Here is a 22,798-nt window from a genome sequence, read left to right as displayed (position 1 = left end):
GTTCTACCACTTTGAGCCACACCACTACATCCAGTTTTCTGATGGTTAATTGGAGATAAGAGTCTCATGGACTTTCCTGCTTGGGCTGGCTTTGAACCATGTTCCTCAGATCTCAGCCTCCTGAGTAGCTAGGATCACAGGTGTGAGTCACTGGTGCCCCACAAAAATATAATTTTATTGTTAATATTAAGGTTTTGTGGGGCTGGGAAGGTGGCTCAGTGGTAGAGTGCTAGCCTTGAGCTGAAAAGCTGAGAGACAGTGCCCAGGCCCAGATTGAGGTCCCACAACTGACAAAAAAAAAAAAAAGGTGTTGTTCAGAGAAGTTACCATTTCAATTTCACAAGTCAGTACATTTCTTTCATGTGACTACATTTATTTATTTATTTATTGGACAATATCACCCTATCCTTGCTTTCCCCCAGCATTCATTTTGGTTTTTGAGAATAGGCCTTACTCTGTATGTATCCCAGGCTGGCCCTGAATCCACAATCCTCCTGCCTCAGCCTCCCAAGTGCATGTGCCACCACTCAAGACAAAACACAACAAAGAAAAAAAGAAAATGGCAGCCGGGCGCTGGTGGCTCACGCCTGTAATCCTAGCTACTCAGAAGGTTGAGATCTGAGGATCACGGTTCAAAGCCAGCCCAGGCAGGAAAGTCCATGAGACTCATCTCCAATAAACACTAGAAAAACGGAAGAAAAACAGAGCCCACACCCTAGGCTCAAGCCCCAAGACTGACAAAGAAAAAATAAAAGAAATTGGCAGGTGTAACTTCTCATTAGTACGGTAGTCTTGGTAGGGCTGCTCTAGACAGCCGCTTCTAGTCAGCTATAAGGCTGCGGACTACAAGCCCCAGCATGCCTCAGTCACCCCATCTAACCACGCCTCGCCCCCTCCCTTGGGGGTGGGGCTGGTCTAGAGGGCGGGGCCCAGGGGCAGCTAGGCCCCAGGCACAGCCTGGGGAATGAAATACCCCAGGCTCTCAGTAGAGCCCAAAGCGCAGGCGCGACAGGTCGGGTAGCCGCTGCATTGAGTAGCAGCCGTTTTGGCAGCGGTGTCCGCCACAGGTGTAGACAGGTGGGTGCATCAAGTGGGGCTTGAGAGGGAATGTGCCCCTGGCCCTCCTGCGAGATGTGTGTCAGAGCTTGGTGAGGGGAGGTAAGAGACCAGAGAAGCAGATGTGAGGCCAGATCTTCCACTGCAGGTGTGCCAGCGCTCGTGACGCAGCAACAGGTGTGAGCAGGTGGGGGAGGGGCAGAGGCACCTACTCGCAAATGAGCCATCTTCAGGAGCAGAAAGCCCCTGGAGTCCCATCCAAGCTCCATCACCCACAGGGATGAGTCATTTGCTTCTCTAGGACCATCTGTGAAATGGGAGTAATGATGATCCCCCTCCTCAAAGCTGTGGTGGGGATACTGGGAGAAGGCGCAGTCTATGTCAGGCTTGGCTGTGTATTGGAATCGCCTGGAGCTCTTTAAAGATTAGCAGTGCTTGCTTCCTATCTCCACAAATTATAATTCCTTGTTATCATTTCTGACCTGCACAGTTTTGTGTTGTTGTTGTTGTTGTCATCGGTTGTGGGGCTTGAACTCAGGGCCTGGGTGCGGCTCCACAGTTCTGTTGCTCAAGGCTAGCACCTCTACTACTGTGACCCACAGCTCCACTCCCGGTTTTTAAGTGGTTAGTTGGAGTTAATCTCATGGACTTTCCTGCCTGGGCTAGCTTCAAACTGCTATCCTCAGAACTCAGCCTCTTGAGTAGCTAGAATTACAGCGGGGAGCCACTGTCACCATCACGGGCTACTGTGTGTTTTCAAGGCTCTTAACTGGTATCATAGGGAGAGGCCAGGGTATGGATCTCCTCTACAGTGCCTTACTAATCAAGTGCACTTGGCCATTCCAGGCCACCCTTCCCCCATCCCCATTTCCTCATCTCTGAAACAGAAATAATGGCAAGGGAGAGGCTGAAATAATAGTTGAAAGCTGAGCAATGTACCTGGCCTGCAGTTGACCTATCCTGGCTACTTTTAAACTTTTTAAAAAACTTTTTTATTGTTATTATAAAGGTGATTACAGAGGGGTAACAGTTATCTAAATCAAGTACAGAGTACATTTATTTTTGGACAATGTCACCCCTTCCCTCGCTCTCTCTTATTTTTTCCCTCCTGTCCCCACCCATAAATTATTATTTTATGTACTTCATCAATGGTTCCCATGGGCTTCAAATGTGGAGGAAGCTTTTCCTGTCATGGAAGTTTCCTGTTTCTTTTCATGGTTCTGAGCTGCTACCGTTTCAACATTTCTTTTGCTAGCATTTTAGGAGTTTTCAGAATTCCTTATTCCAACCTCTATCTCTTCTATCCTGTAGATTTTTTAGGATATCCAGACAGGCCAGGCCAGAGGGGCAAGGGCTGGCCAGGCTTCTGAAAGTCAGACTGCGCATCTGGGCTCCTGAGCCCCACCCCCACTGCCGCAGCGCTGCCCTGCTGACCTCACAGGACAGTGCTCCCATTCTCTAGCTGCAGCAGAGCCTGGGGAGGAGATGGAGGCCGCCTGGCTCATGCTTGTTTACTAACTAACCCAGCCTCAGTCTCCTGGGTGGCTCCCCAGGGAGCACAGGACTAGGGGCTTCTCTTCAGGGAGCTGCTCTGCTAAGTCTGTGTGTCATTGCTCCTCTGACAGGTCCCGCCCGACGACTCCACCCTGGAAAGTCCTTTTGAAGAAATGGCCCTGGTGAGGGGCGGCTGGCTGTGGAGACAGAGTGAGTGATCCTGGGACCAAGTCCTTGTGTGTCCTGTACCTTGTCCTGGGGCAGCAGTGAGGGAAGTGGGGGTGAATCCTTCCTCCTTAAGACTGGAGGATCTTCTGTGCTCTACTCTGTCCTCTTCTCTCTTGATCCTGGTGCTTGACAAACTCAACTTACTCTTCAAGTCTAGATATCCTTCCCTCCCTCCATCCCTTCCTGCCTGCCTGCCTCCTTTCCTTCCTTCTTCCTTCCTTCCTTCTTTCCTTTCCTCCTTTCCTCCTTCCTTCCTTCCTTCCTTCTTGCCTGTCTGCCGTCCTTTTCTCCTTTTCTCCCTCCTTCTTTCTTCCTTCCTTTCTCCTTTCTTTTTCTCTTCCTTCCTTCCTTCTTTCTGATGTCTGTCCTGGGGCTTGAACTCAAGGACTGGGCACTGTCGCTGAGTGTTCAAGGCTAGCACTCTACCACTCTGTTAGTGAGTGGAAGTGAGCCACAGCTTCACTTCCAGTTTTTTTTTTTGTTTTTTTGTTTTGAGGTTTAGTGAATATAAGAGTCTCATAGATTTTCCTGCCCATGGTGGCTTCAAACCTTGATCCTCTGATCTCAGGCTCCTGAGTAGCTAGGATTAAAGGTATGAGCCATCCTGGCCAGATGTCCCTTTCTTTGATGAGCCTTCTCTAACCCCCTCTAATCTGCTCTGGTAGCATGCACTGGGTCAGAGACATCCTTTTTCTTCAGCTCCTACACTGACTTGTAAAACAGCTGTACTTTGCCTGTTGGTCTCCCCATTCCCCTACCCCCATGGCAACCTTAGACTGTGAGCTCCTCAGGACAAGAGGACTGCGTTTGACCCTCTGAATGTCCCCAGCATCCCCAATCCAGGCTGGACACAGAAGAAAATGAGAGATGTTGTGTGCTTTGGAATCTATAAAGCTCCATCTCATCTGTGTTCATATTCTCTTCTAATTCCAGTTGCAAAATGTCTGAAGTTATAGTGGTCTCAGGCTTCAGCCCCTTGAATCAGAGTTATAACCTGACCAGAAGCTATCCTGGCGATCCCTGGGACCAGGGATCCAATGTGTCCATCTAATCTCAGTTCTGTCAGTTCAGCCAATACTGAATGCTGGTCCTGATGGAGTTTAAGACCTGTGAGGGATGCTACAGATTCCCCAGCCTGATGGAGGAGGCAGATAAGTCACCAAAGCTAGAGAAGATAGCAGGTGGAGGCTCAGGAGAGGGAGAGGTCTTTGCCCTTGAAGAGTCCCTGACTACCTTGGGAGAGCTTGGATCAGGCCATTCCTCTACCCTGAAGGACGTTTGTCAGTATCACTTTGGTAGTGTCACTTTACTATGGAGTAGGCCAGTAGGATGGAGGGTTTGAGCAAGACAGGAAGAGGCCTACCTTCATTTCAGGAAGCCAAGGAAGAGGTTAAATACTAGGGGCCGGAGCTGGGGACTCTGGGAGCCAATTTGGCACCCAAAACATTCTGAGATCATCACTCCTGGTGGGGCTGGAATACCACACAGGCTCCATCCTCCGCCGCTGGAAGAGGAACTGGTTCGCCCTGTGGATGGACGGAACCCTGGGCTACTACCATGACGAGACGGCGCAGGATGAGGAGGACCGTGTGCTCATCCACTTCAACGTCCGAGACATAAAGGTCGGCCAAGAGTGTCATGGTGAGCAGAAGCTCTTCCTCTATAACACTGTGGCCTTGGGTACTCTCCATGCATTTAGAAGGCTCTCTGCCACTCTCAGAATGCTTCCACAGGTACCATTTCTAGGCCTTCTAGGTCAGTTAGCTGAGGATCAAGAAACTGCTGAGCTTCTACCCTGTGCTGTGTCTCAGAACAGTCCTTGCTCTCTAGGATGAAGATGAATTGAGATAAAGAGGCTCAGAGAAGTTGAGTGAGTAGTCCAGAGTCACATAGCAAATCTGATTTTTTCAATCAAGTCTCAGGCCACAATAACAGAGTAACTGAGAGAGGTGCTCAGGAAGCCAATAATATGGAAATGTTCAAAAGATTTGAAGAGTTCAACAGAGCCCACTGTGGGTGGCTCATGCCTGTAATCCTAGTACTTACAGGAGGCTGAGACCTAGAGGATCATGGTTAGAAGTCAGCCCAAGCAGAAAAGTTTTTGAGACTTCATCCCATTAACCAGCAAAACACCAGCCTGGAGGTGTGGCTGACATGGTGGGGGGAGTCAAACACTGGTGGTTCATGTATGTAATAATCCTAGCTACTCAGGGATCTGAGGACCTTGGTTCAAAGCCAGCCCAGGCAGACAAATCCATGAAACCTTTTTTTTCTTTTTTTTTTTTTGGCGGATCCTAGGGCTTGAACTCTGGGCTTAGGTGCTGTCCCTGAGCTTCTTTTGCTGAAAGCTAGCACTCTACCCACTCAGGCCACAGTGCCAGTTCTGGCCTTTTTGAGTAGTTTATTGCAGATAAGAATCTCATGGACTTTCCTGCCCGGGCTGGCTTCAAACCACGATCCTTAGATCTCAGCCTCCTGAGTAGCTAGGATTCCAGGCGTGAGCCACTGGCACCCGGCTTAACCAGTAGAACAAATGAACTGGAGATGTGTCGTAAGTGGTAGAAAAGCAGCCAGGATTGAAAAAGTTGAGTGAGAGTGGGGTTTTGAGTTCAAGCCCCAATACTGGCAAAATGGGGGGGGGGGGGGAGAGAACACAACACAAGACTCCAAAGAAAGTGTGTAGGTTCAGAGGTTAGCAAGGACCAGTGAAGAGGACTCAGAGCAGTGAGAAACTACTTTTTGTTTTTTTTTGAGATAGGGTCTTGCTGTGCAGTCTCTGGTTGGCCTTAAACTGCATAGCCTAGGCTGGTTTCTATCAATTCCTACTCTTGTTGCTGGTTTCCTAGGGTGGGGCCCTGGCACCTGTGCTCATGGAAACACAATGTATGTGTGTCTTCTTCCAGATGTGCAGCCCCCAGAGGGCCGGAGCCGAGATGGCCTGCTGACCGTGAACCTACGGGAGGGTTCCCGCCTGCACCTGTGTGCAGAGACCCGAGATGATGCTGTGTGAGTGGCTTTGGCGAGAAGATGGGGTAGGGTCTTGGGGAACACAAGATAGCCCTCCTCATTGCCTCTTCTGGTTCTCTGATGGTAAGAAGAGCAGACGAAGTCCAATGAACAAGCTTGTGTCGTCAAGGCTGGCAGAGGGATGTGAATGGCTCCTGACGATTGGTGTGGCACACAATGGTCCCTTGTGTGCACGCCAGCCTAGGTGCTTGGTCCCGGGTATTCAGCCCCATGGGAGGTGAGCCCAGTGGCTTCTCCAGGGACCTCAGGGCTAGATCCAGACTTGCCTGCAGACACAGCTGATTGTGTTTAAGGCATGGGTACCCCACTATCAGATGCTAGAAACCTCCAGATCCTCACATTCCCTCCATTCCTACCCTCTGGCCTAGCTACTTGGCCTTATACTGGAGGAGAGGGAGAGATGAGTGTGGGAGCGGGGCAAGGGACCTCTGGGCACATCGCATAGAGCCGCCTTGTCCTCCCCAACCGGTTGCTATGGCAACCAATAAAGGGCCAATTGTCCCACAGCCACGGGGCATTCCTGAGACTCTGGGGTCAAAGCTTTGGAAAGCTGTTTGTAGGATTGGGGTGTGGAGGTGGATTACACTAGAACACCCACTTACACAGGTCGGAATGGAAAAGCCCCTAAAAGACCCCCCCCCCCAATGCAACTGTACAGAGGGAAAGAGACTGTGGTCCAGAGTGCCTCAGCCTAGCTTCAGGTCCGTTCCCATGATGGGGCTAGGGATGATCGCTTTTGTCCACTTGACGGAAGGTGGGAGAGGCTGGGTTGGAGAGGAGAGTCTAGAACATGGAAGGCCCCTCTGCCCCCCAACTGCCCTTTCCTTGAACTCCTTCTTCATAATCTGGGCATTTGCTTTGCAGAGCATGGAAGACAGCGCTGCTGGAAGCGAACTCCACCCCGGTGAGCCCCCTCCCCCTCTGCTCTCCCTGCCACCCTGTGTGCCATGGAATCATGGGTGACTCAGACTCGGTCTTCTTCGTCTAGAGAGGCTTGTGCAGACTCGAGCCCCTGGAGGCCCCCGTGAGAGAGTGTGCACAAGCCAACTGGGGCTCAGAGGAGGGAGGAGCATCAGGTCAACTAGAGGAAAGGATCTTTTATCGAGCAACTACTATGCGCCAGGCGAAGCACAGGAGTCATTCCTCATGACAGTCCTCTGGGACTGGGATTATTGTCACCCTCAGCAGATGGTAGGACTAACATTCATTCATCTGCACAAGTATTTACTGAGATCCTACTATGTATGAGGCACTTGGGCCAGAAATCAGAAGTGAGCCAAAGGGAGGTGGGACCTGTCCTCCTGGAATGAGCTTAGAGAGAAGAGCTTTATGTGGCACAATTAATTTACTTAGTTAACAATTCCATTTCAGTAGCTAATAACTCATACCTGCAGGATGGGACCCCTTTGGTGATTTGATCCCAGTGCGTGTTTAGATGAGGCTCAAGGTGAGACCTGAAGGATAAACAGAAGTTGGATGAAAGGTGTGGGGATGAGGTGAAGGGATTAGCTTTCAGGCAGAATGTTCGACATGTGCAAAGGCCCTGGGCAGGGGTTAAGATGTTGGCAAATTGAGGAACAAAAGGGATATAAGAACAGCCGGAGTTCAGAAAGTGAGTAGTAGGCAGTGGGGGAGAGCAGGTGGGGCCAGACCTTGTGGACTGTTTAAGGATATTGGTTTCTGCTACGAACACTACTAGGCCACTGGATGTTTTTAAACAAAGGAATGGCATGATCATATCGATCACACTAGTTTTCTTCTCCTTCTTCTCTTTCTCCTTTCTTGCAGTATTGGGGATTAAACTCAAGGCCTCATGCATATGCTCTACCATTTGAGCTATATCCCCAGTCCTTTTGCTTTTAGTTTGTTTTTCAGATAAGGTCTTAGATTAACTTTGCCTGGGCTGGCTTCCAAATAAGATCCCAGCCTTCTTAATAGTTGGGACCAAAGGCATGCATTTGTATTTTTCAGAACAGTCAGAACACATATGATGGTACACATTTTTTTGTTTGTTTTGTTTTGGTCAGCCATGGGGCTTGAACTCTGCACCTGGGTGCTGCATTGTGCTCTTCAGCTCAAGGTGAGCACTCTACCACTCTACCACTTGAGCCACAGTGGCACTTCCAGTTTTCTGGTGGTTATTTGGAGATAAGAGTCTCACATACAGGGCTGGGAAGGTAGCTCAGTGGTAGAGCGCCTGCCTTGCATGCTCGAGGCCCTGGGTTCGATTCCTCAGCACCACATAAGCAAAAAGAAAAAAGCCGGAAGTGGCGCTGTGGCTCAAGTGGTAGAGCGCTAGCCTTGAGCTGAAGAGCTGAGGGACAGCGCCCAGGCCCAGAGTTCAGGCCCCACGACCGGACAAAAAAAAAAAAAACCAAACCAAGAGTCTCACATACATTCCTGTCTGGGCTGGCTTTGAACGGCAATCATCAGATCTCAGCCTCCTGAGTAGTGAGGATTATAGGTGAGAGTCACTGGTGCACAGCTGGTGATGCACATTTTGTTTGGTCCAGTCGTGGGGCCTGAACTCTGGGCCTGGGCGCTGTCCCTCAGCTCTTCAGCTCAAGGCTAGCGCTCTACCACTGGAGCCCCAGCGCAACTTCCGGTTTTTTCTTTTTTGCTTATGTGGTGCTGAGGAATCAAACCCACGGCCTCATGCATGCAAGGCCAGCACTCTACCACTAAGCCACCTTCCCAGCCCATAATGATGCACATTTTAATCCTAGCCTTCTAGAGGCTGAAGCTGGACAGTAACAAGTTTGAGACCCTGTCTTAAGAACAACAGCCAAAAACAACTAACCAAACACACACAAAAAAAGTCAGTCTTGGGACTGGGAAGGTAGCTCAGCGGTAGAGCGCTTGCCTTGCAAGCATGAGGCCCTGGGTTCGATTCCTCAGCACCACATAAACAGAAAAAGCCGGAAGTGGCGCTGTGGCTCCAGTGGTAGAGCGCTAGCCTTGAGCTGAAGAGCTGAGAGACAGCGCCCAGACCCAGAGTTCAGGCCCCATGACTGGCAAAAAAAAAAGTCAGTCAGTCTGGTTGGTAGAGAATAGATTGTAGAGGGATAACAATGGACACTTAGAGACCAGGTCAGAGGCTGGGACAGTGTCCAAGAAACAGGTGTAGCCTAAGTTTTTGCTGGTAGAGACAAGCTGTTGATCACAGGACATACTTAGGAAATGCAATCAAGAGAGCTTAGTGACTGGAGGTATGGTTTTGAAGAGGTGCTGGGCCCAGCATGGCCCAGCCTCCTCTTGTCAGACAGATTCTATGCTTGTTCCTTCTACCTCTCCCATCTGAAGAGAAACACTCAATGTAGCAGAGGATACAGAGATGCATTTAGAAACACCTGTAAGCCACCCACCTGCTCAGCACCTCGCATCATTTTGTCATTTCATCTTGGTAGGGGAGGGTTGGGGGGAGGCAGTTGTTATTAATCTCATCTTATAGATGGGGAAGGTGAGATTCAGAGAAGGAAGTACCTTGGTCAAATTCTTACAGGTTTAAGTCAGTAGAGGAGCCTATATTAGAGCCATGGAAGTGAATTCATATTTTCATTTTTTTGGTGCTGGTCTTTGGGCTTGAACTCAGGGTCTGGGTACTGTCCCTGAGCTTTTTATTCAAAAGTTAGCATTCTGCTTACTACTTGAGCCAGCTTCCCTCCTGTATTTTGGTGATTACCTGGAGAAGAGTCTCACAGACTCCTGCCCAGGCTGGCTTTGAACTGCATTCCTCCAATCTCAGCCTCCTAAGTAGCTAGGAGTACAGGTATGAGCCACTGGCACCTGGCTTAGGCATGGGATTTTGAGAGGAGGCCAGCATCTGCATAAGGAGCTGTGTGCACAGAGACAGGAAAAGGATGTGTGGGCATTTGTATGTGAGTGGATGTGCATGTGTGTGCATGCATGTGCATGTGTGTGCTTCCAAGGGCCTGGAATCTGGCCTGGCTGGCTGGTTTAGCATGTAGGATATGACATCAGAGAGATGACTTCTAAAGTGAAGGGCCTGGTCATAAGGACTTCAAATTCTAATTGGTCTTTTCCTGAGGGTTGTAGAAGCAGTGAGGGGGGGCTTTAAGCAGGGAAGGCTGTGGTCAGGGAAGGCAGGGGTGGGGAGTGGGCAGGCTTGCAGGTGGAGAATGGATCAGAGGAAGTCAGGGCTGAGAACTTTGGAATAGTGATCTTCAGTGGAGAGGTTGGGCTCACCCAGCTTTGAGTCTGAGTTCCCTTAAGCAGGGCTAATCAGCCCCATGAAGACAGGCAGAAGGAAGGAAGGTGAAGGCTGACCGTTCTGCACTCTGTGACTCTATGAAGCTGCCCTGTCCCTTCTGTGTCTGTCCACTACCCACTGCTGTACTGACCACTTCTCTTGGCCCTGCCCTCAGCCCTTCCTCCTTCTGTTCCTCATGTTCACATCCCTCTGGGCCGGGGCAGGCTACAGCAGGTGTGTTTGCACCTGTGTCTCAGTACTCACAACTGCCCACCTCTGTGTGTCTGTGGCTCTCTCTGCCCCTGTGCCTATGTAGGAATGATCTACACTTTCTTCTTCCTCATGCTACAGGCTCATACCCTACTTTGTCTGGAGGCTCCAAGAAGAGTCCAGTCCCTGACCCTAGCAGTACCAGAGCACGCAGCCAGGGACAAGACTGGGTGGTAGTGGTGGTGGAGGCCAGGGTGGGCAAAAGGACAGATCAGGGCAGCCTGGGCATGCCAGCTGCATGAAAGAGGAGAGAGGGTGGGCCGCAAGAGGCTACTGGACCTTTTTGCTTTGTCACTTGAGCAGTTAGCCACATCCCCCTCCATTTGAACCTCCTGCCACCTTCACATTGGGCCTTAGAGAAAGAAGACACACTCCTGCTCCAGCCCAGCTGGCAGAGGGGCCTGGTAAGAGCTCTGAGTCTGCAGGTATAAAGGGCCTGACTCCTTCCTCCCTCCCTCCCCTCCTTCTTGGGTTTCTGTGGCTTGAGCAGGCCCCAGCTGGAGCCACGGTCCCACCCAGGAGCCGCCGGGTTTGCCCCAAGGTCAGGTGTGTGACCCGCACGTGGAGCCCCTGTAAGGTTGAGAGGCGGATCTGGGTAAGTGCTGGCTCAGTCCTCCTTGCCTCCACTCTGGCCACCAGGATGAGCCTCCCACATTGCCTGTCCCATCCCCTTCCTGCTCACAGACAACCCACATCTCCCCTTTGCTCACAGGACACCAACCACAGCCCAGCTTTCAGGATCCAGGTTTTCTGCTACCTCCTCTCCCCGCTGTGCTCTACCCAGCCTGCTCTACCTTCATGTTCCACATTCCAGCCTCTCCCAACTCCAGCCATGGCACGTTCCCTCTGCTGCCAAAACCCTTGGCTCCCTCGTTCACATGACAAACTCATGCTCAACTTTGAAGCCCACTCACAGGCTGCCACCTCCTCCGGGAGAAATTTCTAGATTTCAGGCACCACGTCTCCCTCCCACAGCCCAGGACATGAATGCTTAGTTAGTACTGGCTTCATTCTGCTTGGCTTCAAGGTCATTGCAGTCCTACTTTTCTGTAGTCTCCTCTGATCTGGAACTTCCTCTGAGACAATGACCAGGTCTGCCTGGCTCTGTTCCTGGGAGCCTGGCTCAGGGTTGGGTGTACAGCAGGTGCTCAGTTAGTGCTCAATGAGGGGGGCAGTCTATTATAACCACTTTACTCCTAGCAGTAAGCATGTGGTGTGTCAGAGAATGTTCACTGAATGAGTGAAGGGCGGAAAGAAGGAACAAATGAATGAACCAGAGAGTAAGAAACCTCTGTGTAGCATTAATGTTATAATGCAGTTTGGGTCTGTCTCTCCCCTAAGTTTTTTTCTCAGAATTAGGATTTAGGCCTAGGCCCAGTGGTGTGAGTGGCCGTGGGAGTTGCAGTTAAAGAACTTGTAGCTGAGGGAGTGGCTTAAGTGGTACAGTAACTACGTAGCAGGTGAGAGGCCCTGAGTTCAAATCCTAGAACTGCAATTAAAATACCTTTGGTCATCGGATCAACCATGAATTCTTCATGCTCAGTAGTGCTCCATGCATGTGTTAGAATTGCTTAGTGACTTAAAATGCCATTTTAAGCAATTCTAACCAACATTCATATTTGCCTCTGGATTCGCTAATTTCACATTGGGGTAGAGCCTAGGAAATCCGTAGGGTTTGTTGTTTGGTTTTGTGGTATTGAGGACTGAATGCAAGGCATCACATATCAGTTAAGCAATTTCCACTTAATACTAAAGTTTGAACTTAGGGCTTTATGATTGCTAGGCAGGCACTCTACCCTAATTAAGCCACACTCCTGGCACTAAAAAAAATCATCTCTGGGGTTGGGGGTGTAGTTCAGTGGTAAAGTGCTTGCTCAGCATGCTTCAGGCCCTGTTGTTCTCCTACACTAAGGAAAAAAAACAAACGGCTTGTAGTGGTTATGATGTGCAGAACCACTGAGCCAGCAGCTCTTGGGCCATGTGGTTGAATACCTGCGTTCCCCTGGATTCTCAGGGTACTTTGGGAGAGGGTAGGTAGGGTAGGAAAGACTGTTGACAGAATGGGAAAGCTGAAGAAGCTCTAAGAGGTTAGCTAACTTGATGGACCTGTGTCACTCAATTGGTCTACAACTTAAGCTATCATTCTGAGACATTCCCTGTACCCAATCTAGGATTCAAACTTGTTTAATTGACAATTCCTAAAAATGAGATTTAGAAGACTGTACACACAAGTACACAAGTTTTAGCTGAAGGGGTTATTTGCATATAACGCCCTGATTGGTCAACACTGTCCCTGCCCACAAAAGGGCTAGATCTTGGAAGAGGTTGAGATCAGAAATCAAGCCCTCCAGTTCTGTCCTAGAGGTCTCTGGGGGTATCTGTGCCTGTAGTCAGGAGATCTCTGGGTTTACTTCTGGGCCTCCCAAACCTGGAGGGTAGAAACCGGTGTCCCAGAGGAACATGAGGCAGTGTTTACCACCTTCTCCAGAGTCTCACAAGGTTGACTCATTGCAGCTGCAAGGCAGGTAGAGGCCTTGCTTTGGACTTCAACTTCCCAAACAGTAAAATTGGGTCTGAGTGTTTAAATCTCTCCAACCCTCTGGGCTTGGAGCCCAGATTCTGGTCACCCCAACTGGAAAGCCTTATTGGATCACTCCTGGGGAGAGAACATAGTAGCAAGTTGAGTTACTTAAGACTAAGGACCTACAGAATTGCTTATCTGAGCCTCTTGCATTGCCCTGGGATTGCTTGTTCTCCTTGAACCTCAACTCAGGGTTGGGGTTTTAGTTCCAGTCTGGCCCTGTATTTTGAGCCACTTGAGCTAAATTCAATAAATATGTATTACGCACTTGCACTTGCTAAAGTCAGGCAGGCTTGAGGGGTTTCCAAGAGATAAAAGGACACACCAATCTTTTGACATTGGTCATGCTCTCAAGGATGGAAACCAAGAGTTATGATGTCCAGATGGACCCCCAACAGAATTTGCAGTTGAAGGAGAGAAATATTGGCATCTAAAAGACAAGCTAGGTAATTGAATAAGAGGTGAAAAAGTGTTTTATCAAAGGGAAATGACATGGTGATTTGAAATCACAAGTTGTGCTTGGAGAACTAACTTGTTTTATTATCAGACATCATAAAAGAAATGTTGTTACATGTGGGTTCCATCCCTCACCTCTCAGCCATTCTTCAGTCTCTGTAGTGTGGCTTCTCAATTATTCCTTTGAAAAGTGATTTTTTTAAGATCACTCATAGCTTCCAAGTTGCCAAACTTGGAAGTGTTTTGGGTTTTGTTTTGTTGTTTCTTTGCCAGGAGCCATTTGAATATTTATAACATCATCCATAGGCCTAGACAGACTGAATTTTTGCATTGAAAAAAGGCTCCTAGATTTATTGAATTTTGAGCCCTGTCAGACATTTCCCAATCCTAGAAGAGGATGGGCAGAAAAAATGTATTTACAAAATGAAATCAAGGCTGGAGACATGGCTCAAGTATGGCTTGCCCACCTAGCAAGCTTAAGGACCCTGAATTAAAACCCTGGTACTATCTAAAAAAAAAAAAAAAGATAAAACCACAGGACCTGAAACTGAGTGTATAAAACAAGAGTGTCAACCTGAATCCTTGGTTTGAGTGCACAGTGGTAGCACAGTGAAGCATTTATGGGAAGAGGAAAAGGTTTGGGAGATGGAAAGATGTTGCAATCAACTTGAGTTAGTAGAGTCGGAGACATCTAGATTTCTAAGGGGTAACTGGGCCATTTAGGTGGGAAACCCAGTGAGAGAGAGAGAGACAAGGTGAAGGGGAGCTAAGAGGAAGAATAGGATCCTGATCCTCCTCAGGTCAGCCTCTATGGATAAAATGTTTGCACTGGAAACTTCCATTTAATCCAGCATATATTTATTGGTTCCTGTCATATGCTAGGCCCTGCCTGCTGGTAACACAAATTAATGAGCCTTTGTCCCTAGGTAGCTCACTTTGGGGGTTATAAACAGGAAAGGCCAAGAGAAAAGATAACAAGAAGCACTAGAGAAGCCCACAGAGAAAGGAAGAAAGAATTGTTTCAGAAATTGAAGGGTTTGGGCTGGGAAGGTGGCTCAGTGGTAGAGCGCTTGCCTTGCATGCATGAGGCCCTGGGTTCGATTCCTCAGCACCACATAAGCAAAAAGAAAAAAAGCCGGAAGTGGCGCTGTGGCCTAGGCCCAGAGTTCAGGCCCCACGACCTGACCCAAAAAAAAAAAAAAGAAAGAAATTGAAGGGTTTCCTGGAGTGGGTGACTTTTTAGCTAGGCTTTAGAATGTTGGTAGAAATCTAATGGGGTTGAGAGAGGACAGGAAGTACATTCTGGACCCTGACCATTTTCTGAGCATCAGTCCCCAGCTCTGTGATACTGTGGAGATAATGCCTGCCTTAAGGATCAGAGGCTAGGGCTAGGAATGTACCACTCAATGGTAGAGTGCTTGCCTAGCATGCATGAAGCCCAGGGTTCAATTCTTCAGTAGCACATAAACAGAAAAGCTGGAAGTGGTGCCTGTGGCTCAATTGGTAGAGTGCTAGCCTTGAACAAAAGCAGCTCAGGGACAGTGTCCAGACCCTGAGTTCAAGCCCCAGGACTGGCCAAAAAAAAAAAAAATGATCAGAGTCTATAACACATGTGAACACTCTTTTCAGGACCTACTACACAGTAGATGCTTGATAATAGTTACTCTAGCTACTTTCCAGCTGTACCTTTCATTTCCCTTCTTTCTTTGCAACCCATTTATTTCCTGCCTGAGTCTTGATTATATTCTTCCTGTGACTAGGAGAAAAGAGAAATCCATTATGTTTTTCCAAGAGAGCCCGCTAGACTATTAAGGGAAGTTTGGTGCTATGGGAAAATTTGGAGCAAGGTAAATCAGGTCAAGGGAAAGAGCATTATTGTAGGGAGTTCAAGTTTTAGAAGACAAGATCCATGGGATTTCTGGGAGGGGTCTAGAGGAGAATGGGGTGGGAGTAGGGGGGTCAAACCTAGACCAGGTAGTTCCTAAGCAGCTGATGAGGCTGGACTCCCCAGGTACGTGTCTACAGTCCGTACCAAGACTACTACGAGGTGGTGCCACCCAACGCCCACGAGGCCACTTACGTCCGCAGCTACTACGGACCTCCCTATGCAGGTAAGTCCCCTGCCTGCCCATTCCTGCACCAGGCCCCTCCTACAGCCAATCAGTCTGGACCCTTATATTCACGCATTTTCTTAGGCAGGACCCTTCACAAACCCTTCCCCATCTTAAGCCTCAAAATAGCTCTCCCTACTCCAGAACTGACCTCACCTGTCTCCAAGTCCTAACTTAGACCGATGGCTTAGTAAAACTGTTCCTGAGCTGGTAGCGACCCCTGGTGGTTAATATGGAGAACCACCGCGTCCTTACTGCTCCAGTGGTCATCCTCAGGGGTGGTGGTGCTTGAAGATCCTGGGGTTCCCCCCCTCCGCCCCCACCCACTCGTGGGTTCTCTCTGCAGGCCCCGGCGTGACGCACGTCATAGTGCGAGAGGATCCCTGCTACAGCTCGGGCGCCCCGCTGGCCATGGGCATGCTCGCCGGGGCTGCCACCGGCGCCGCGCTCGGCTCGCTCATGTGGTCGCCTTGCTGGTTCTGAGCCCTGGGACCTCACCCTGCGTGTACACCGCTAGACCCCATTTCCTCCTGAATCCCATCCTCTAAGCCTTGTCTCATGACGGCCCTCTCTGCATTTAGTCCCTTCTGGGCTTGGCTCGCCCCTCCTATTCCTTTCTCTCTTCACCTCCCACCACCAAGGAAGCTCTCCTCTCAGGCAAGTGCATGGCTACAGCCGCCAGATATCCCAGAAACAACGTATGACCTTGTTTCTTACACAAACAGCAATGTAACTTCATATGGTTCCAAATTCTTCTGGCTCTGGAGACATGAACAGGCTAGCTGTTCTGTCCTGGGGGGTACTCCAAGCCTGGCAAGGAAAAGAGGAATAAACACTTAAAGAAGCTGCATCAGTCCTTTGCCCCTAGGATGTGCTGGGCAGGGAGCAGGACAGCCAGGCTGGGAATACTGCTTTTGCCATGAGCACTGTGGCATGATCAAGGAATTAGAGGAATTCAGTTGGGCAGTCAGATCATGGTGAGCTTCTAGACTAACAGCTTGCTGAATATAGGCTCTTATGGAGGGATGTTTTGTGATCACGGCTACAATGAATATTTTGCCGTTTGTGTTAGGCCTGCAGTCTCTATACCCTTCTCACTACCAAATTCTCTGGTCCCGTTTCCTATGACAACAATTGAGCTGAATCTGGTGGCTCTTGGTTAGGGGACAGGTGGACTGTGTTTTGAGACCTTTAGCCTTAGAAGAGGCCTCCATCAGGGAATGCCTTTCTGATTCCCGGAGCTCAGTCCTCTGACACCATCAAAGCTGTCTTTTCCCTTACTCCGGGGAAGATGGAATTTTTTCCCTGTAGGGCCTGACTCACCTTTGTTCCAGCCTGGGGGATCCCTCATGTGCCTGCCTTTAGGTGGCCCAGCAGTCTCCTCCTAGACTTTCCCCCTTCCCATCTTAAAGCCAATAGAAATGCTAACATCCTTGCCCACTAAAGTTCCCTTGTAGATGGGGGCCCCATTGGCTCAGCTGCAGAGACTAATAAAGATGTGATTGGCTCTAGAACTGGCTTTGGCTTGTTTTGTTCCTCTAGCAGGCCCTAATTTTCCAGGACATCTGTGACTTAGCATCTTCTAGTACCCTCTGGTACAGTGACTACCAGGATAGATTCTGAGGTTGGTGGGTCTTGTGAAAGTATGTTAGCTGAACAATTTCAGACAAGTCACTTTACATTCCCAAACCTTTTTTTTCTACTGGTAAGGTGGCTCAAGAGAAGCTATGGCAGACTCTTGTTGCCTGAGCTGATGGAAAACACTGGGATACATAACTGAGATGTCTAGGGACTCAAACACTGTCATTTAAATTCTGGTTTGTTTCCATCTTTATAGGGCTGGCTTTTGGGCTGAGATTAAGGATCTGGGAGGTTCATGATCAACCAATATAGATTTTCTTCCTCAAAGTTGTAGACCTGAGAGTCACCAACGCAAATTTGTTCCTATAGACATCCCTGAATCAATTATGTTGGTCTGAATGAGGGCCCAAAACAGGGCTTATATCAGATTGGAGTGGTGTCCCAAATGCAAATTAGAGCACTGAAATAGGACTAACAGATAAGAACTGATTGGCAAAGATATCAGGGGTCCACTCCAGTCCAGATACACCAACTTTGAGGGAAGACAATGATGATTGAGCAAGGGCAAAGAACAGGGTACAGTAGGTGCTCTACAGAGGAAAGATCATGCCCTACCAAGGAAATTTAGGAAAGCTTTGGCACAGAAGTGGAAATTCACCTTGATCCTTAGAGTAAGGGTTTGGCAATCAGAACCGAGAATCAGTTTGAGCAAAGTCCCTACAAGGCCTGAATGTGGTAAAGTTCAAGAATCAGTCTCCTGTCACAACAGTTTACACAGAGGAGGGATGGTAATGCTGGGTTCTAGCAAAACTCATGGACTAGACTCATAACCATAGAGCACATAGGCCAGGAAGTGGCCCCAACAGAGGCGGAAGCATGGATCCATCAGCCTTGTGAGAACCCAAGGTCTGTGAGCACCTGAAGAACCCTGTGTTCTCAGGATCCAGTAGTGGATTAAATGCAGGCCATGTTTTGGAGCTTCACAAACGCCTAGTTTAGTGTTATCACCATTAAGCCATCTCTGAGGCTGGCTTGGAGAACAGGTCTACTCCCTGGGGCTCAGTCTAGGGCTATCTTAGGAGAATCTGTGTGTGTGTGTGTGTATCCTAAAACTTGAACCTAGGGCCTAGACACTGTCCCTGAGCACTCTTTTGCTCATGGCTAAACTATCACTACAATTCAGAGTCTCATGAATTTTCCTTGATCCTCAGACCTCATCCTCCTTAGGATTTCAGGCATGTGCCACCAGCACCCAGTTAGATGTCTTTTTATTATTATTAATATTATTTAATATGTAGGAAGAGTCTAGGCTGAGCCATCCAGATTTCTTCCCATGAATGTGAATTCAACAGGGTTAGGAAGCTGCTGGAGAGGGATAGCTGCACTCATCTTCCCTCCCTGAGCTTCTCCTACTTGAGTTTATCTTGTAGGTCCTAACAATACTTTGGGCCAGTTGTCACAAACAGCTGCAAAGAGGGAAAACAAATTGATCAGTCTTGCATGTTGGATCACAATCTATACTTAAATCAGGACACATGACCCTATCTAACCTACTACCCTGTTTGTGCGGTGTAAATCCCACATGGCTCCTTACCTGGTACAACAATTCCCAGAAAGGAGATCAAGGGCCCCTGGAAGACAGCCAACCGTATGACAAGAACAACTCTTCCTTTAGTAACTCCTTTCCTAAGGAGCCCCTAAGGACATTCAGAGCTGGGAACTGCCTACTAAATGAATGAGACTAAAGAGTTGTGTGTCTGTTTCAGATATGGGCAGAACTATGATCACATGGTATCATCAGGCTGGTGACAAATAGAATCCCGGAGGCTTTGGACATAAAGAAGCCCTTAACACCCAGGTGTGGGACAAAGTGAGGTACAAAAGGCTGAGGGAATGGTTGTCTTAAGTTGGTTCAAAAGGTAAATGTTCTCCAAACTATGCTGTGATGGGGATTACTGACTTTAGGTAAAGAAGAAATAGGGCCCAAAGCAGCTCTTGGTCATTTCTCATTAGGAGTTTACTGGATAAGACTAGATCTGTAGGGACATTAGAGGGAGCTAAGTGTAGATAAACACATCAGCAGAGATATATGGTAAAAATAAGATATCTTCTTTGACAATTGGTGTTGGGAAAACTAGATATCCTTATGTATAACTAAAATTGGATCCCTGTTTACCATGCACCAATATCAAATCAAATACTTCATCCGACCTGAAACTCTGAAACTTCTGCAAGATGGAATAGGAGAAACATTAGAACTTATAAGAATATGTAGGGTGTGTGTGTGTGTGTGTGTGTGTGTGTGTGTGTGTGTGTGTGTGTGTGTGTGTGTGTGTGTGTGTGTGTGTGTGTGTGTGTGTGTGTGTGTGTGTGTGTGTGTGTGTGTGTGTGTGTGTGTGTGTGTGTTTGGTCATGGGGCTTGAACTCTGGGCCTGGGCTGCTGTTGTCCCTGTGCTCTTCAGCTCAAGGCAAGTGCTCTACCATTTGAGCCATAGAGCCACTTCCAGTTTTCTAGTGGTTTATTGGAGATAAAAGTCTCACAGACGGACTGAGAAGGTGGCTTAGTGGTAGAGCGCTTGCCTTGCATGCTCGAGGCCCTGGGTTCAATTCCTCAGCACCACATAAGCAAAAAGAAAAAAGCCGGAAGTGGCGCTGTGGCTCAAGTGGTAGAGCACTAGCCTTGAGCTGAAGAGCTGAGGGACAGCGCCCAGGCCCAGAGTTCAGGCCCCACGACTGGACCCAAAAAAAAAAAAGTCTCACAGACTTTCCTGCCCGGACTGGCTTTGAACTGAGATCCTCAGATCTCAGCCTCCTGAGTAGCTAGGATTACTGGCATGAGCCACCGGCACCCGGCCTGTGGGAATGTTTTTTTTTTGGGGGGGTCCGGTTGTGGGGTCTGAACTCTGGGCCTAGGCGCTGTCCCTCAGCTCTTCAGCTCAAGGCTAGTGCTCTACCACTTGAGCCACAGCACCACTTCTGGCTTTTTTTCTTTTTGCTTATGTGGTGCTGAGGAATTGAACCCAGGGCCTCAGGCATGCAAGGCAAGCTCTCTACCACTGAGCCACCTTCCCAGCCCTGTAGGAATGTTTTGAAGAGTCCCAGAGGCATAGCAAATAGGAGAGACTTGACAAATGAGATTACATCAAAATAAAGTCTCTGCATAGCAAAGGACCTAGTTATTAAATGAGAAAGGTGAACTGGGAGAAAATCTTCATCAGCAATACATCCAACAAAGGCCTAGTATCCAAAATATACAATGAGCTCAAAAAATTAACAACCTCCAAAACTAATAAACCAATCATGAAATGGGAAAAGGAGCTTAAGAGAGATTTCTCAGAAGAAAAAGAATGGCAAATAGACATGAGGAAATGGTCAACATCCCTGGCAATGAAGGAAATACAAATCAAAACAACTTTGAGATTCCATATCATCCTAGGTAGACTGGCCAACATCAAGAATTCATGTCGGTGCCTCACGCCTGTAAACCTAGCTACTCAGGAGGCTGAGATCTGAGGATCGCGGTTCAAAGCCAGCCTGGGCAGGAAAAGTCTGAGAGACTCATCTCCAATTAACTGCCAGAAAACCAGAAGTGGCACTGTGGCTCAAGTGGCAGAGCACTTGCCTTGAGCTGAAGAGCACAGGGACAGTGCGGCCCAGGCCCAGAGTTCAAGCCCCATGACTAAGGGCCTCCCGCTAAAAAAAAAAAAAAAAAAAGAACTCAACAAATGCTGGCGAGATGTGGGAAAAAAGAACCATACTGCATTGTTGGTGGGAATGTAAATTAGTACAATCACTCTGGAAGACAATTTGGAGGTTCCTCAAAAAACTAAATCTACAAGTTCTCTAGCCATACCACTCTTGAACACCTACTCAGATCATTACAAGTCAGGATACAGTAAAGGAACTTGCACATCCATGTTCACTGCTGCATTATTCACACAATAGCCAAGTTATAGAAACAGTCCAGTTGCCCTACAACAGATGAGTAGATTAATAAAATGTACACATACATACACACACACGATGGAATTTCATTCATTCATTAGAAAGAATAAGATGGTCATTTGCAGAGAAATGGATGGACCTAGAATAAATCATACTAAGTCAGGTAAGCCAAGCTCAAGAGACAAATGGCACATTTTCTCTCATATATGGAAGTTACAACTAAATATAACTGGACACAATAAACTATGAAGGACTCTAGGCATCCACATACAGTCAGACTAAAGGAGGATATCCTTAGGGATGAAACCTAAAGGTGTAACTTCTCCAAACATTTAAAATACTATTTATAGAAATGAACTCCAGGAAATGTAAATGTGGGGTTTCTTTTGTTTTTGTTGGTGATGGTAGTGGCTTTTTTTTTTTTTTTTTGTGGAGGTGGTGGAGGTGGTAAAGGGGAGGCATGCACAAAGGAAGGGAGGAAGAGTAAACAAATGCAATCATGCTATTCAGCATGTATTATGTGGAAAACGGCCTATGCAGGGATGGGAGGAGGAAACTAAGGGAAAGCAAAGGAAGAGGTGACACTGTCAAAAAAGAAAAAAGAGAAATGTGCTTATTACCTAACATATGAAATGGTAACTCCTCTGCAGAATACCTTAATAATAACAATAAAATTATTATTTTTTTAAGCCACAATCTTTCAGAATCGAATTTCCTCATCCCCTAAAACCATGGCTTGAATTCAGGACTTCATGCTTGCTTGGCTTTCTTGCTTGACTGCCATTCTACTTGAGCAATGACCCAATCTTTCTTTATTCTGGAAAACTAGAAAGTCTCACAAACTTTTCTGGCCAAGCAGACCTTGAATTCTGATCCTCTAGATCTCAGCCTTCTGAACCACCATGCCTGACTCAGAATCGAATCTTCAGAGTAACATTACATTATTTTTGCTATTATTCTATTTCTTAGGAGCAAGTCACTAGGTCCAGTCTGTTACAGGCTTATACTCACAGAAAAATCAAAAGCAAAGTATTGTACACAATTGTATTTGTGATGCCTTTTTTTTTTTTTCCATTGTGGGGCTTGAACTCTAGGCTTGGGCACTGTCCCTCAGCTCTTTAGCTCAAGGTGAGCACTCTACCATTTGAGCTACAGCGCCAATTCCAGTTTTCTGGTGGTTAATTGGAGATAAGAGTCTCATGGACTTTCCTGCCTAGGCTGGCTTTGAACTGTGATCCTCAGATCTCAGCCTCCTAAGTAGTTAGGCATGAGTCACTGGCACCCAGCTTGTGATGCTTTTATTTTTTTATTATTTATTTATTTGTCAGTTGTGAGGCCTCAACTCTGGGCCTGGGCACTCTCCCTGCACTCTTCAGCTCAAGGCAAGTTTTCTACCACTTGAGCCACAACGCCACTTCTGGCTTTTTCTGTTTATGTGGTGCTAGGAATCAAACCTAGGGCCTTATGCATGTGAGGCAAGTGCTCTACCACTGAGCCACCTTCCCAGTCCCTTGTGGTGCTTTTATATGACTGGTAGCCCAGAACATTTATACTATCCATCACCACAAGTGAAGATGTGTTGTGCTACATTATATTATACTAACTGATAGCATATTTTAGCTCTATTATAATCTTCTGAGACCAAATATATATGATCCAACTGGGAACCAGTGGCTCATATCTGTAATGTGAGCTACTCAGGAGGCTGAGATCTAGAGGATCAAGGTTCAAAGCCAGCTCAGGGAAGAAAAATCTATTTCCAATTAGCCAGGAAAATGCTGGATTAGAGGCAAGGCTCAAATAGTAGTGTGCCAGCTTTCCGCAAAAAGCTAAATGAGA

General features: G+C 47.8%; 1 protein-coding gene across 3 annotated transcripts; it reads left to right on the top strand.

The window, feature by feature from the left end:
• Positions 1 to 977: 977 nt before the first annotated feature.
• Positions 978 to 16,944, top strand: Plekhb1 (pleckstrin homology domain containing B1). 3 transcript variants are annotated; one of them, XM_042687614.1, is made up of 8 exons: positions 978 to 1,077; positions 2,682 to 2,760; positions 4,267 to 4,419; positions 5,682 to 5,784; positions 6,670 to 6,709; positions 10,776 to 10,880; positions 15,334 to 15,433; positions 15,780 to 16,944. In XM_042687614.1, exons 2-8 carry the CDS (start codon positions 2,724 to 2,726, stop codon positions 15,914 to 15,916), a joined length of 675 nt encoding a protein of 224 aa, XP_042543548.1. In that variant the 5' UTR covers positions 978 to 1,077; positions 2,682 to 2,723; the 3' UTR covers positions 15,917 to 16,944. The 3 variants fall into 3 exon arrangements, with proteins under 3 accessions (XP_042543548.1, XP_042543565.1, XP_042543558.1); XM_042687624.1 differs by having other exon boundaries at positions 1,014 to 1,067; XM_042687631.1 differs by lacking the exon at positions 10,776 to 10,880 and having other exon boundaries at positions 979 to 1,077.
• Positions 16,945 to 22,798: the final 5,854 nt, after the last annotated feature.

This window comes from Dipodomys spectabilis, unplaced genomic scaffold (assembly GCF_019054845.1).
Source record: "Dipodomys spectabilis isolate Male_0828 unplaced genomic scaffold, ASM1905484v1 ptg000003l, whole genome shotgun sequence".
Classification (NCBI taxonomy): Eukaryota; Metazoa; Chordata; class Mammalia; order Rodentia; family Heteromyidae; genus Dipodomys; species Dipodomys spectabilis.
Note: the sequence above shows the minus strand (reverse complement) of the source record. Positions and strands in the feature narration are given on the sequence as shown.